General features: G+C 49.4%; 6 protein-coding genes across 6 annotated transcripts; 2 read left to right on the plus strand and 4 right to left on the minus strand.

The window, feature by feature from the left end:
* Positions 1 to 116: 116 nt before the first annotated feature.
* BO79DRAFT_166134 (putative sister chromatid cohesion protein Mis4) lies at positions 117 to 5857 on the minus strand (the record flags this gene model as incomplete). Its single annotated transcript, XM_025679297.1, has 5 exons — positions 117 to 3139; positions 3189 to 5193; positions 5245 to 5381; positions 5435 to 5624; positions 5695 to 5857. The coding sequence occupies 5 exons, from the start codon at positions 5855 to 5857 to the stop codon at positions 316 to 318; spliced, it is 5319 nt and encodes a 1772-aa protein (XP_025543399.1). The 3' UTR covers positions 117 to 315.
* A 393-nt stretch (positions 5858 to 6250) lies between these two features.
* Positions 6251 to 6751, plus strand: BO79DRAFT_251071 (DNA-directed RNA polymerase I core subunit RPA12; the record flags this gene model as incomplete). Its single annotated transcript, XM_025685848.1, has 3 exons — positions 6251 to 6365; positions 6442 to 6673; positions 6733 to 6751. 3 exons carry the CDS (start codon positions 6251 to 6253, stop codon positions 6749 to 6751), a joined length of 366 nt encoding a protein of 121 aa, XP_025543400.1.
* Positions 6752 to 6768: 17 nt separating this feature from the next.
* On the minus strand, positions 6769 to 8078 carry BO79DRAFT_235181 (deoxyhypusine monooxygenase). Its single transcript, XM_025684454.1, has 2 exons — positions 7467 to 8078; positions 6769 to 7391 (listed from the first exon to the last, which is right to left on the minus strand). Exons 1-2 carry the CDS (start codon positions 7955 to 7957, stop codon positions 6866 to 6868), a joined length of 1017 nt encoding a protein of 338 aa, XP_025543401.1. The 5' UTR covers positions 7958 to 8078; the 3' UTR covers positions 6769 to 6865.
* An 868-nt stretch (positions 8079 to 8946) lies between these two features.
* On the minus strand, positions 8947 to 10198 carry BO79DRAFT_242884 (ETC complex I subunit). Its single transcript, XM_025685240.1, has 3 exons — positions 9925 to 10198; positions 9754 to 9864; positions 8947 to 9687 (listed from the first exon to the last, which is right to left on the minus strand). The coding sequence occupies exons 1-3, from the start codon at positions 10161 to 10163 to the stop codon at positions 9378 to 9380; spliced, it is 660 nt and encodes a 219-aa protein (XP_025543402.1). The 5' UTR covers positions 10164 to 10198; the 3' UTR covers positions 8947 to 9377.
* Positions 10199 to 10354: 156 nt separating this feature from the next.
* On the plus strand, positions 10355 to 11211 carry BO79DRAFT_235183 (F1F0 ATP synthase subunit f; the record flags this gene model as incomplete). Its single annotated transcript, XM_025684455.1, has 5 exons — positions 10355 to 10394; positions 10482 to 10539; positions 10601 to 10615; positions 10749 to 10899; positions 10931 to 11211. The coding sequence occupies exons 2-5, from the start codon at positions 10492 to 10494 to the stop codon at positions 11209 to 11211; spliced, it is 495 nt and encodes a 164-aa protein (XP_025543403.1). The 5' UTR covers positions 10355 to 10394; positions 10482 to 10491.
* Positions 11212 to 11816: 605 nt separating this feature from the next.
* Positions 11817 to 13064, minus strand: BO79DRAFT_138815 (uncharacterized protein; the record flags this gene model as incomplete). The annotated part of the gene is made up of 2 exons (XM_025678172.1): positions 11817 to 12057; positions 12133 to 13064. The coding sequence occupies 2 exons, from the start codon at positions 13062 to 13064 to the stop codon at positions 11817 to 11819; spliced, it is 1173 nt and encodes a 390-aa protein (XP_025543404.1).
* Positions 13065 to 13414: the final 350 nt, after the last annotated feature.

A 13414-nucleotide genomic window follows, 5' to 3' on the forward strand; every position in this document is an offset into this window, starting at 1 on the left:
TACAGAATTAGGTAGTTAATACACCATCTTATTTTTGTTTGTTCTCATTGTTTGTTTATTTAATTTCATCTAGTTACTAGGCATATGGTATTGTCTTAAAGATATGGTCATCTCATCACACATAGGAAAGAAAGAATATAATAATAATAATGTCAGTACGCCTCCCACCCACCGTTGTAAGTAATACCTCGTCGGCATTTCGAACGCCAGTCCCGATCCCATAAATGCATCCTCTTGGGTAGATAAGTAGATAATAGACAGCCAAAATATACACGGGTCATGGTGCCAACCCGATCAACGGTCCCGGCACCTCTTCTAATTCCAGTCCGACTCTTCTGCTCCTGGCTCCGTACTGGCCCGTTTCTTACCAGAGCCAGGCTTTCGGCCCCGGGGACGCTTGACAGGACTCTGTCCGGACATGGAGTTCTTGCGCTTCCCCGGCCGGGGTCCACCAGCTGTGCCCCAACCGGCTGCCGGGTCATCCATGTCGGTGGCCGCGTCCAGATTGTCCCCTTCGGCATCTTCATCACCTCCAACCTTGAATTCGTCGTCGATGTTAAGCAAAGTTGCAAACTCGCGGCACTTATCGATCATGCTCTGCTCGCTGCTCAAGGCGTTCATATTACGAGCGATAGCATCCCAGAACTTGTCACCAGTCACGCCGTGGACCTTCGTGGCTGACTTGCTGAGCTCCTTCGATGCAGCTTTGGCCTCTTTGACACGTGCGTTCGCTGTGACACCATATAAGCGGCGGAGATAGGTCCGTGCTTCCCAGAGCATGGAAAGGGATGCAGCAGCAGTAGCCAAAAGCCGCAGGGTAGCGGGATTATACTGCTGCAAGGGTGCCAAATTTTCTGAACCCTCTGGTGCAGGAGCAGGCATTCCCTCCACGGTAGTGGGCTCCGCCTTAGCAGTAAAGATGTCTGTCTCAATCGAGTGGGCGACAACTGTCCCAGTCGCAGACACAATGCGTTCCATGCAGCCGATTGTCGGTACGAGTTCGGCCAGTTGGTTGTAATCGAAGAATGCGAGGTTCTGCGCCACAAAACGCGACAGTAAGAGATGCTCGGGCGGGTCACCAGTGGCTTCAAGCTTTTTCAGTTCAAAATCAACTTTCGAGCACAAATTCGAGAGAAACTTTCTCTGATAACGACTGTTGCTGATTTTGATGATATCAAACAGCGGCGCAAGTTTGGCAATGTACGGGCGGCTTGATGCACCACTGGGATCTCCGACTACATCGCGCTGGTAGTAGAAAGCTTCCTGAACAGCACGCATGTATTCTCTTTCGAACATCGACTCGTACTGCTGGTGAAGCATTTTGTGAGTATCAAAGGCAACCTTCGCAATCGCTGGAACAGTTGATGTCTCCAACGAGACAAGGACGCCAGCACACTCCTTAGGGTGAACCAATCCTTGACGGTTGATACTAGCAATCAGCTCAATAGCAGTCAGAGCGTACGAGTCCTGCCGCGATTGTGCAACTCGAAGCATGCTCCGCAAAAAGTGCTGGGCAATCAAAGCAGCGGCACCATCGTTGTCACTGGCCTTCAAAGACCCTCCTAGTCGCGTGGCGCTCTCTTGCTCGGCGATCTCAGCAGCAGGTAGCACGGTCTTCTCGGCCTTGCCTTCGTGCATTGCGAAAAACTCCGAGAATGACCTCAGCACAATGTTTTGCAGACTCGGATTGTCTTCCTTGAAGACCATGGACAGAATCTGCCTTGGGTTATCACGACTGAATTGTCCTGGCCAGGACTGGCAAATCGATCCCAAACTCTCCAGTGACATGACTCTCAGTTCAAGCGGCTGTTTCTGAACGGTGAAGGGTATAATGGCATCCACCATTAGACCAGCCACTGAGCCCCCGCCCCACGACGGGAAAGCATTCTTGAAATGCGGCTCGTACTTTTCAAGATCGCAGTGTCTACCAACACAGCCTGCAATGCGAATGTAGCTTTTGGCTCTGGCTAAGACTGCCGCGTTTGCACTATCCGAAAGATCTATGTTTTTGTAGTGCTGTATCGGTTTCAGCACGGAAATGGTTAGCTTTACCAGCCGGTCAGTATTGTGCAGAACTCCGTTGATAGTCCAGAGGCACGCCATCACTTCATTCAGCTCTGAGCGAGCAAGCTTGGCAACGCTTTTAAACAGGTCGTTTTGCACCTCTCTCAACAAAGTATTGTGGGCGGACGACAAATATGGCAATACACATCGGTAGATGACCACCACAGAGCGGAAAAGGAAAAGATCCTCCGCCGTGGCCAGGTGTCCAATGTAAGGATGCAAAGTCTCCAGTTGGTCAGGCCGGAACAATTTTGCGTTGGCCTTTGCAAAAACGGTGATTGTTTGCAAAAGCGCTTGCTGAAATTCCTTCGTCGAATCGGTACCTTCGACCAGCTTCTCGAACATTGTAGAGACCATTGCTTTGCATACTTTGAAGTTCAAAGACGCTGTCTTAGAGGTTTCAGATAGAACCTTCTTAAGACAGTTGTTCAAGGTGTCGAGCGCTGTTTCACTTCGCTGAACCAGGCTGACTATGAGTGTCACCCTCTCATCAAGACCGACCTTAAGTTTCGGGCCATCCTGAGCAGAGTCGATGAGTCCGTGAAAGGGAGTGAGCCAGATCTCCTCGAATGTTTGTCGCGCCAAAGTCGCCACGCTGTCTTCCAAGTCGCCCGTACGTTGCAGAAAGCTGTCCATGATCGCAAGCTTCAGCTCAGTACGCGACGTATTGAGGTAGATATCCTTCAACAGTCCGATGCAGCGCTTCCGTACACCGGCAGTCGGATCAGCGGCGCAGGTCAAGATAGCCCGACAACCGTCCTCTTCCAGCTTCGGCTTCAATGCAATGCATTTTGCGATCAAAGACAACGCGGAATCGCGGACCATTGGAGATGCGTCAGTGGCGCAGCGGAGAATTACTCGCATGACCGAAGCATCTCTATCGAGAAGACTTGGATCCTTCTCAAGCATGTAGATTACACTCTTCAAGCTACGACTCCGAACTTTGGCCTGGTCACTGGCAATCGAGTTGAGCAAAACTTTGAGGATTGTGTCGAAAGCCTTGCAGAACCCTGAGTTCAAGACAGTCAGGATGTATGCGAACTTGCCATGTGCTGTAGGCACGGTGTTGAATTGCCTGAAAACGAATCAGTAAGATGCCGTGGGCCTTAACAGAACGTACTCACCTGTGCGTCTCGAGCCATAATGGGTCAGAGAAAAGATTGGAGAAGAGTGAAACCAGGTCTTCAGTCGCGTCGTCGTACATGACTTCGTCCTTGTCTTCAGAGTTATAGTAAACGGAACAGAAGGTCTTGGACCACTGAGTGAGATAGAACCCGCGAGCACTAGCAAGCTGCCAGTTGTCTACACTGCGGTCCTGAATAAAATACTCAAGAGTCATCCGATAAGGGCCTTCGGCGACAACGAGGTCTTGTGGATGCAGAGCACGGCTCGAATACTCTTCAAACAGCTGTTTAAGAGATTCGCTGAGATCGCTATCAGACTCCTCCATGGCGGGTAGCAGGTGTTGAGCAGTCACTATAAGATCAGAGATGGCAGAGCCCATCCATCCCAGAAGCTCAAGAGCCATGCTTTTCGCTGTCGCAGAGCTTTTGTCCTGTTCGGCGATGCCAACCATGTGAGAGGCCATTATACGAAGAAGCAATTCCGCAGCCGGCCAATCTGTGGAACCTAGGACGCTAATCAAGTCCTCGGTAAAAAGATCGAAAATATTTCGATAAGGCTGATCGCCAGTTTTGGTAGATGTCATCGCTCGTTGAACGATGAATTTAACAATGTACTGGGCACTGCGTACTGCGTTATCATGCAGACTGTTAACCTTCGTTGCAAGCTGCTCCATGGACATGTTCGACTGGTCATCATCTACTCCCTGGCTATCACCAAGCACTTCGTCATCGTCCTCATCTTCGGCCGATCCAGGTGGCTTGCGCCTCATTCGAGACGCCCTAGAATTGGGTACGTCCAAAGCAGTCGTCTGCACCAGTTGCATGACCAATGCAGTCAGAAGTTGGATGTTCTTGCCGTCGGCAAGTTTGAATTGCCTGGCACTCTGCCGGGTAGATGGAAGCTTTTCGAGTGATACAAGGATTTCGTCCAGGATGTATGGGCGCTGGGCGGGATACTTGGAGAAAATCTTGGCCAGTACATCCATGGCTCCACGTCGAACCGACTCGTATTTTTGGACACCGACAGTAGAGTCCTTCTCCGTGTGAGAGTTCTCGACGAATATTAACTTAGCTGCGAAAAACTCTGCGGCGGTGACTGTTCCTTCTGAGACGTCAATCCGCGAGAGGAAATCTGCGAAGAGAGCAAGTACTTTTTTGCTTTGCTGGATTAATGAACCAAGAACCCGTTTCTGAGCAGAGAAGAACTCGAAATACTTCGCATCCTTGCCTCCAGGACGTGCCTGGACAGCCGGGATGATACAGTGATCAAAGACTTGGTTAAAAACATTCGGTATGGCTTCAATCAAATCCTCTGGACAAAGGTCTCGTTCCGTCTGGGTCCCAGACATCGTTTGTAGAAGACTCCCAATAGCAAGAAGAGCATTTTGCATGTCATCCAACTTCCTTAACCAATCCTGTGTTTCAGACTCATTCGAGGGATCGTCTATTCTCAGATCCGGCGATTGGGCAGCAATTATTGGCTTTTCACAAAGCTTCTGGATCCTATTAAGATAGTCCGACGGGATATCCTGGAGGCGATTGTACCCAACCACTTTCTTGATTGCCTTCTGTAGCCGCGTATGGGCATCGGACGAAAGGATAGGTCCGCTCACCTCGAGTGCATGAGGTGTAGTAAAAACCACGTTTGTCTGTTCAGCAGCCGCACCGGAGGATGTACTAGGGTCGAGCTGATCCTCCGACTCGAAGATCTCATGAAGCATGTCCTGCAACTTGACTAGGGCAGCATCTGCCTCTTCCTTTTGGTCTTTCAGTCGGATGGCCGTAAGATTCTCGCCCCCATCAGCATTAAGCTTTCTCTTCTTCGACATGCCGTGTTCGTCTATGTGGTGTGGCAGTGGTTTGACGGGGATGACTACCGACAGTTGACTTGTCTGTTGACTCGGTCGGGAGGAGGGTGTGGGTGCAGGTCTATGTGCGACGGAAGGTTGCTTTTCGTTAAAGGAAGTGGGCTTTTGCGGCGGTTCTATATCATCAGGCGTAGGATCTGTACATTGTCAGTTCACTTCTGAAGCCCCTGTGAAGCGATAAGCCCTACATCGGAAAGCAATATCCGTAGCGTCCAACATCATCTTCGCAAATGAGCCAAGCTTGTTGCTGCTGGCGACATGGTCGTTGGCCGCTGTCGAAGGTGATTGCTGAGCGCTAATCGAGCTTGTCGGCAGCTTGAACTTGCTACCGGAATAGGTGAGCATATGATATAAGAATGAAGCATTAATGAGGCTCACAATTCGGTCAACTGATCACCATCCAACAACTGCTGCAAGTATTCCCGAGATGTCTCCAAGCGATTCGACTCATCCCGTCCCGATTGGATTTCGCCATTGAGTTGAGTTAATGCTGTACGGCCGGACTGAAGGATGTGATTAATGGAGGTCGTATTGGGGGGTCGACCGACGTCCGGGCGTAGGATGCAATCTTAAGGAGACAAGTCAATCAGTTAGTTAAAGTTCACTTTGTTCACAGAAAGGGTTTATCTCAGTCTGACCTAAACCGAAGATCGGCGAGCTGGACATGGGAGAGTACTGCAACGCCTCCTCCACAGCCAACGGCCTTTGCCAGCGGCGAGCCTGCCCGGTGGGAGCATGAGCTTGCGCTTGAGGATGGCCGTTGATGACGACCTGAACGGCCGGATGCCAGTTTTGAGCCATGGCGGCGGGTATCCCTACTGGGAAGCTAAAGATGGGTTGAAAGAAGATCTATGACGGTAGCTTAGACATGCCCTCCTCAGAGACATGGCTATGGGAGCAAGGAGAATGAGAGACCACCCCCGATAAACGCCTGATCATCCAAAGATCTCCATGGCAAACCAATGCAATAATTAATGCCAGGCACGGTTCTCTTGCCGCTGCCGCGCCTCACCGCCCGGCACTAATGGCGCGCTGGACCTTCGAAAATTGGCCCGTGCTGGAGCCCTTTCTTTCCGCCGCCATCCAAAGAATTCAAGGCGGGAAAGGAAAAAAAAAAAAAGTGAAGGATCATTTATTCGTTTTCAATTGTCCGGTTGATCTGGTATTTTTTGTCGCAAACCCATATCTTTCAATATGTCTGCGATTGGAACTCTCGTCTTCTGCACTGACTGCGGCTCTCTATTGGAGGGTTCAATTGGTGATCCGACTAAGATTCTTGTCTGCGATGTCTGCGGGGCTAGGAATAAAGGTAGGTTTGCCTTGTTGGTATTCTAAGTTACAAAGTCGCATTCACTGACCTTGTCCCCTTTCGCCTCGCTATTCAGACACCGTTCCCCAGACCATTGTCTCCGAGTCCAAGCCGAGCGCATTCCCGTCTGCTTTGAGAGCGAAAAGATCTGCGGTCCAGACCTTGACGGCGTCAGACAGAAGAACCGAAGCCCTTACTCAACATACTTGCATCAAGTGTGGAAGGAAAGAGATGTACTACACCACCGTACAACTGCGTAGTGCAGATGAAGGTAGTACGGTGTTTTACACATGTGTTTGTGGTCACAAGTATGCAATCTACCAGCCCTTCCCTTTCCCATACCCTATACTAATCTTCCATTACACAGGGAATCGACAAACAACTAAACGGCAAAAGACCTGGTGTCTATGTTTTTTTTTGGGGGAATTCTCAATTGTACATCTATGAGTCATGAAAGCAACTATTTACCGGCATTGTAGACTTTTTGTTCGCATAATTCATCAAGCAGACACGGCAGCAGGGGCACCAGAGTCCGGCACCAGCGCATACTCCATCTCTCCGTTCTTCTCAAACTCGGCCATATCAAGAGCCACGATAATGCTGTCCCGGACAACCTGCTCGGGGTCGTTCAGGAACTTCTTCAGGGTGTCCTCGACACCATCAACGTCACCCAAGCTACCGAGGGCCTCGGCAGCTTCGTGGCGCACCATACCTTCTTCTTCTTGGTTGCTCAGACACTCGGTGAGACTAGGGACGGAGGCGGGGTGGCAAAGTTGACCGAAAACGAATGCGACTTCGTGGCGGAACAGCGCAGAGGGGTCCTTGAGACCCTTGGAGAGCGCATCGACGGCCTGAACGGCGGTGGGCAGATCAGGAGGCGAGGCGAGGTCGCGCAGGGCAAACATGGCACGGTATCTTTGGAAGAGAGGGAGCTTGGTGTCCAACAATGTCTTCTCCAACTCGGGAATAGAGGGTTCTGCGGCATCAAGGGGCATTGGCGGGGCGGGGTCGATGGAGGTGAAGTCACTATAAGATATAGAAGCACTTGATTAGCATGCAATCCGAATGACTTGGCTGCGACAAAGAAAAGTAAGGTCATACCTAGGCTTCAACTTCTCAGCCTTCCTGGCTTCGGAGTTCTCCCAGACGATACGGTCCACAGCGATGTCGCAAGTCTCCCTAATGACCTCGGGCTCGTTCTGGTCATCCTTCAGCGCCTTCAGAATCTCCAGACTGTCCTCATAACCCAGAGCACCGAGGGCCTCAGCGGCCTCATGACGGCACATAACATCCTCCTCCTTATCCTTCAGAACCTGCTGAAGGTACGCGACAGCGTCAGGGTTACGAGTCTGACCAAGACAGTAGGCAAGCTCATGCTTCAACAAAGCCGACTTGGAGGAGAAAGCAGCAGCAATGGCCTCAATAGCCGGAAGGGTGTCCTCAGAGGGAGGCTGCAGGCAGGCCAGGTACTTGAGGGAAAAGAGGGCCCGGAAGCGGCGCGCGAGGGGCTCGGACTCGTTGACAATAACCTTGCGGAGGGTGAGGACAGTCTCACTCACCCCCTCCAGGTTGTTCTCGTTGACAGCAGACATGATAAAAAAAAAGAAAAAAAAATTATTGATTAAGGAGTGTTTCTAGTTTGCACAATTTCACGAGATCCAGCGAGAAAAAACGAGGGGCAAGAAGGGGAGAAGAGGAGGAGGGACCTTTCAGGCATGAACGACGATAGGTAAATTTTCGATCTTATCACGTCCCGATAATAAATTTTAGGTGGGGGCGGCGGGGTTCCAAACCGCCGTGGCTGGGCGCCTTTTGCTTTGTAAATCTCTCTTACAGAGTACTATGCTCGGTCTCTTTTGCCGGATCTGTTCCTGCCGGGATGGTGATCATCGAACGATATTTTTGAGGCTTGTCTTCTTTGAGAAAGTGGGAGTGTGAGGAAACATCTTATTATATATAGTCTAGTTGACAGTCACAAGGCATTGCCTTATGTAAATATTCATCGCACAATTCCGAGCAGACCGTTATTTCCATCCTCTTTTCTCCAGACCGCTGAAGGCTAATTCGAGTCATTGCGGAAAAGCCAAAAAAGAACGATCCACTTGCTGCGTGCCTGGATAGTAGTAGTACTACTCATCTGCTACCCGGTGAACTTCCGTTCTTCCCTCGTGCCTTCAGAGGATTTAGCCTTATCTGTGTGAGGTTTGGGTTGTGAGGCGTGTTGCTTAATGTAGAAATTCAGTACTCATTTTTCCTTTTAAGATGCCACTTAGACTAGTACATCAAAACCACCCAACTACTACTAATCATTACTCGTAGCAGTTCATGGCATAGTATCGAATCATTCATATCATGGAGGGACTGCGTTATATTGTTAACATTGTAGTAGATGATGGTCATTCTATAATGTTCAAATCTCTCGGTTATTCATCTTGTAGGAAGTACTAGTAGCTCGCCTGTATATATAAAGGGTCACTCCTCAGTGGGCTAACACCATTCGTACTAAGTAGAGTAAAGAGTGGCATACCAAAGTGACATTTATTCTACTAGTCCCTTGACCATTACTAGCTATGCTAGTGTAATGGAATTCTGAAAATGAAGTGCCATGAAAAGAAGGCACAGCATGTTAAAAGTATAGAGCCTCAACTTTCCGTACTGCAATGCCCTTGCCTCGATAAAGGACCAACAAAGACTGGACATGGATATCGACATTTGCTACCAATGCCTCTTGTGATACTTGGCACAAAGCGAGCTATTTTCTAGAATGCACTGGTAACTAGCGCAAGCCTTTTCTGAATGCTTTTCGAGTTTCTCAAAAGTCGCTTGGCACTATACTCGATATATGAACTCAATGGTGCACGCCGGCAATCAGGAGATCCACCAGGTCATGTCAATAAAAGTTTGCAATAGCGAAAAAAGCGTAACATTTAGGAAAGTTAATTTATCACCTAGCACGACCCAGAACTCAAACAAAGACCTGCACTTATGTACATGACACACCAGAAACCCAAATCATTTAGTCTTGATGTACTTGAGCTTCTTCGGTTCGTGGACGAAGTTGTTAGCGTAGGCCTTGGGGACGAAGCGACGCTCATTCGGCTCCTGAACGAAGTACTCGTATCCCTGCTTCTGGGCGAACAGAATGGCATCCTCCTTGCTCTTGAAGTTCAGGTGGGTACCCTGCATGCAATCAGCAGAGGATTGCCAGCCCATGAGGGGGTTCTCCCAGCGATGACCCCTCTGCAGAATATCCCAATCCATTCTCCAGTGGTGACCGTGCCAGGTTCCGGACTGTGTTGCGGGCTTCGCTTGACGGTAGATCCTGTATATGACTGATCAGCGCGACTGATACGGGTGGGCGACAAATATCATTTATGGAGCTTCATACCGGACAGTACGGGCCTGCAGGTCAGTGGGAGCGCCGGACAGAACAGCGGCAGCAACAGTGGCACCAGGCTCACTGCCATCCATGACGCGCTTGGGCACAGGGGAGAATTGACTGATTTCGATTGGTCAGTTTAGCCACTCCAATTGTAGCGCGAGGTGGGGTATTTCGTACGAGGTGCCGTGATCAATGGTGGCATCGTAATCGGGCTGATGACGGGTCATAGCCTCAGAAGGGCTCTCCTTGCGGATCAAGGTGCTCTCGGTGTGAGGAACAGTCGGGGCATCAGAAGTGCTGGATGTGCGGGAAGGGTCGCCTCGACCGGTGCCTGTGGACACAAAACGCGCATTGACGGGGGCGGCGAGCCTGCTCGTGCGAAGGCAGGCGAATCTTCCTGCTCTGGCAAGCGACATGATGGCGAGGTTGTGCTTGGAGGAGTGGAGAGAGCAAGGTGCTGCGGTAGAGCAATTGCAAGTTGAGGTATGCGGCGAGTGCCGGCCTTCAGACGAGTCCGAAAGCGGTTTAGCGCGAGTTGAATGAGCCTCCCTGCGTCGAACCGCTCTTCCGACAACCCGCTCTCTCGTTGGCACTTCTTCCTTCTCTCCGTCATTATCCATTGTCCTAGTTCACCTGCTAGCGTGAAGGTAAGTTGGTTATTCCCTGAGTGACGCTCTGTATTTTGCGTCTCTCTTTTCATTGATCCGACAATTTTCTGACTTGGGGTCGCACAGATCCTACAAGATGAGCTACATCGCCCGCCGCGGTCTCTCGACCTTGATCCCTCCCAAGGTAAGAAACAACCGATACAACCACAAGAATGTGTCTTAATTCAGTGCTAATTGACGTTTAGATCGCTTCCCCCAACGTGAGAACCCCTACCTTCATCATCCCCGACCCTGCCTAGACGTTACCGCCCGGAGCAATCTCTTTCGTGCTTTACCTCGGGAACTCAACAAAACGCGCGTTATACCTGTTGAACTCAACTAACTGTCAAAAAGGCGATCGGTGCTGCCAAGGATGCTGCCCGCATGGACCGTGTCGTGAACTTCTACGCCAGACTCCCCCGTGGTGCTGCCCCTGAAGTTAAGCCTACCGGCATCATCGGCCGCTACCAGGCTCGCTACTTCGGAAAGAACCCCTCCGCTGCTCGTGAGTACACTCTCGCAATCAAGTTTTACAGTGCGAAAGATGCTGATCATTTGCAACTCGATAGCCCTCGCCCACGCCATCGGTACCATCCTGATCCTGGGCTACAGCATGGAGTACTACTTCCACCTCCGTACGTTCCCTATATTCTTCTGGTATATTGAGCAGCAGAACTTACCATTTTACAGGCCACCACAAGAACCACCCCCACTAAGCAACTCGCTTTCTGGTTTCTGCGAGCGGGAGATCCTGTGTATATACCACACACTCTACAATGAAGACGATGTAGAAGAATCAAACTTGTACCACCTCTAAACTGTATCCTTTGGTCAACGATCATTCCTCTATCATCTCTAAATATCCCGATTAAGCATTGTTCAACAAGTGATTGCCGTAAATGTAGAATACTCATACCTCCACAATCTTTGAGATCACATGACCGGTCAGACCGGACACACTAGGTGTATCTCAACACATTATAGTCCTTTGTCACAAATCCAGTAGTACTATCTGGCACGAATCATGTCCAGAGCTATGTCCGATAACACATGGAACAAGAACAACTTGACGATGGTCGTACTGAGTACTATAACTAATATATATACCAACCCTGATAGTTATCATGACCATTTTTGGATCTGGAACCGCATGGTTTGGGAAGGGAACAAGTTAAGACGATTGACACCATGACAGTGATTTGCTTTATATCGTAAGTTCAAAACAGATACTAGTGTATTCAGTTACTGCAAGTTGGAATACACAACGCTACAAAGTATGAATGTGGTGAGAGAGGACAAGGTACGTGAATTCATTAAGATTACTACACTTGGTATTACAAGTAGCACTCGTAGTTTGACAGAGGCCACTTTTAGAAACATGACTAGGCAAATTAGGTACCATCTCTGCACAAAGAATCTTTTTCAGCCTGATCTGATTTTTCTGAGCTCAGCATCCGCACGAAGTGTAATCGCAAGCAAAATAGGTCCGAGGTTTTTCATATGTGATAACTCCAGCGTATTCCAAGGACCGAACATATGCATAGTCATGAAAGATGGGCGCTGGCTGCTATGCTTACTATCTGTCAAGTACTTAACGTAGTCAGCATGGTACTGAGCAACTATGAGGTAGATTTCGTGTCGATCCTGGGCGACAAGAAAGTGTCTGTTTCTCCGGTCAGCATCTTTGTTGTTTTAGAGACGGAACATAGATCTTGCTGAGGGATGAAGAGCGTCATACCTCATATCTATTGGATTTGGCAGCTTCTCACAATCATTCTTTATCCAAGCTACCATTTGAGCGCTCTCTTGCATTTGGATAGGAACTGATTTCATGGATCGTCTGACAGGCTTCACTTCGATAATGGCCTGGGCTTCTCCGTGAAGGCCATCCAGATATCCATCAGTTCTTGCCTCAAAACTAGCATTATCAAAATTAGCCTTGAAAGCCTTTCTGTGCAAAGTCCAGTTGTTGGCGAGCTTGAAGGGTATGGTCAGCGCATTTAAGAAGATAACTAAAGCACAGTTCACTATCTGCTCATCTTTTGTCGGAGGGTATAGCACATTGTCCGGTTCCTGGGAGTCGGGTGTGACTTCCTGGAAGGGGCTTGGAGTCTCTGGAATCTCTGAGATCGGGGTCTCTGGAACCAGTGTTTCTGAATCATCAAGCGGATCGTGGATACGAAGCTCCTCAATGTTCAATACTGTGGAGATGTTAGTTGATTTTGAAGGTGTTTCCAAGTAGTCTTTGGCAAGCTCTCGATTCAGTAAACGGGAGCGTGTCCGGTGTGCAATAGGAGTTGCAAGTGACAGTGGATCAGTATCATCCTTGGTGTTTGTAACCTCAAGCTGGTAGTATCGGGCAATTGAGAAGTTCCCTTCTCCAGCATCTGGGCGCGTGAAACTCTGACAGTATGTATCCCATGATTTGTAACCTTTCAACAACTTCTCCGCCTTAGCGATCCATCCATTGAAGCCAGGCAGCATTTTTGGCAGATCTGTTGCGTGGTGCCCTACCCACAGTACACGAAGCAGAAGAAACTGCTTGTATGCAATTCTCGAGGCTGAGGCTAGCTCTGCATCGTGTACAGTCTTGCCTGTGAGCTCCATTTCATCCATGGCATCCTCCCATTCTTGCGCATTTTTAGGTAACTTGTGTGGTAAATCAGGCATCGTGATATGCTTTCATGAGTGCAGCCAATGAGAGTTTCGAGCGAGTACGAATATAAGTCTATCCAACCTTGGAGGGAACAGACAAGGTGTGATCCGTATAGAAAAGTCTCAAATCGGAGACGTAGGAGAGGGGCTTGCGGTGACTATGTTCGTTCTTGTTGTACACTTCTATTTCAGATTTAGAAATGACACTCCGGTAGTGCTTCCAATCTCCTTTTTGAGTCACAGAGAGGGACCAGGCATCAGTATATCCAATGAGGAATTGTTAGCATGACTACCAATGCGCGTATGCTGGCTGCGAGTAGTTCTCGCTGGTCGACGCTATTGGGGCTCGATCACAGTGAGTGTTG

Source organism: Aspergillus costaricaensis, assembly GCF_003184835.1.
Source record: "Aspergillus costaricaensis CBS 115574 unplaced genomic scaffold BO79scaffold_4, whole genome shotgun sequence".
NCBI lineage: Eukaryota > Fungi > Ascomycota > Eurotiomycetes > Eurotiales > Aspergillaceae > Aspergillus > Aspergillus costaricensis.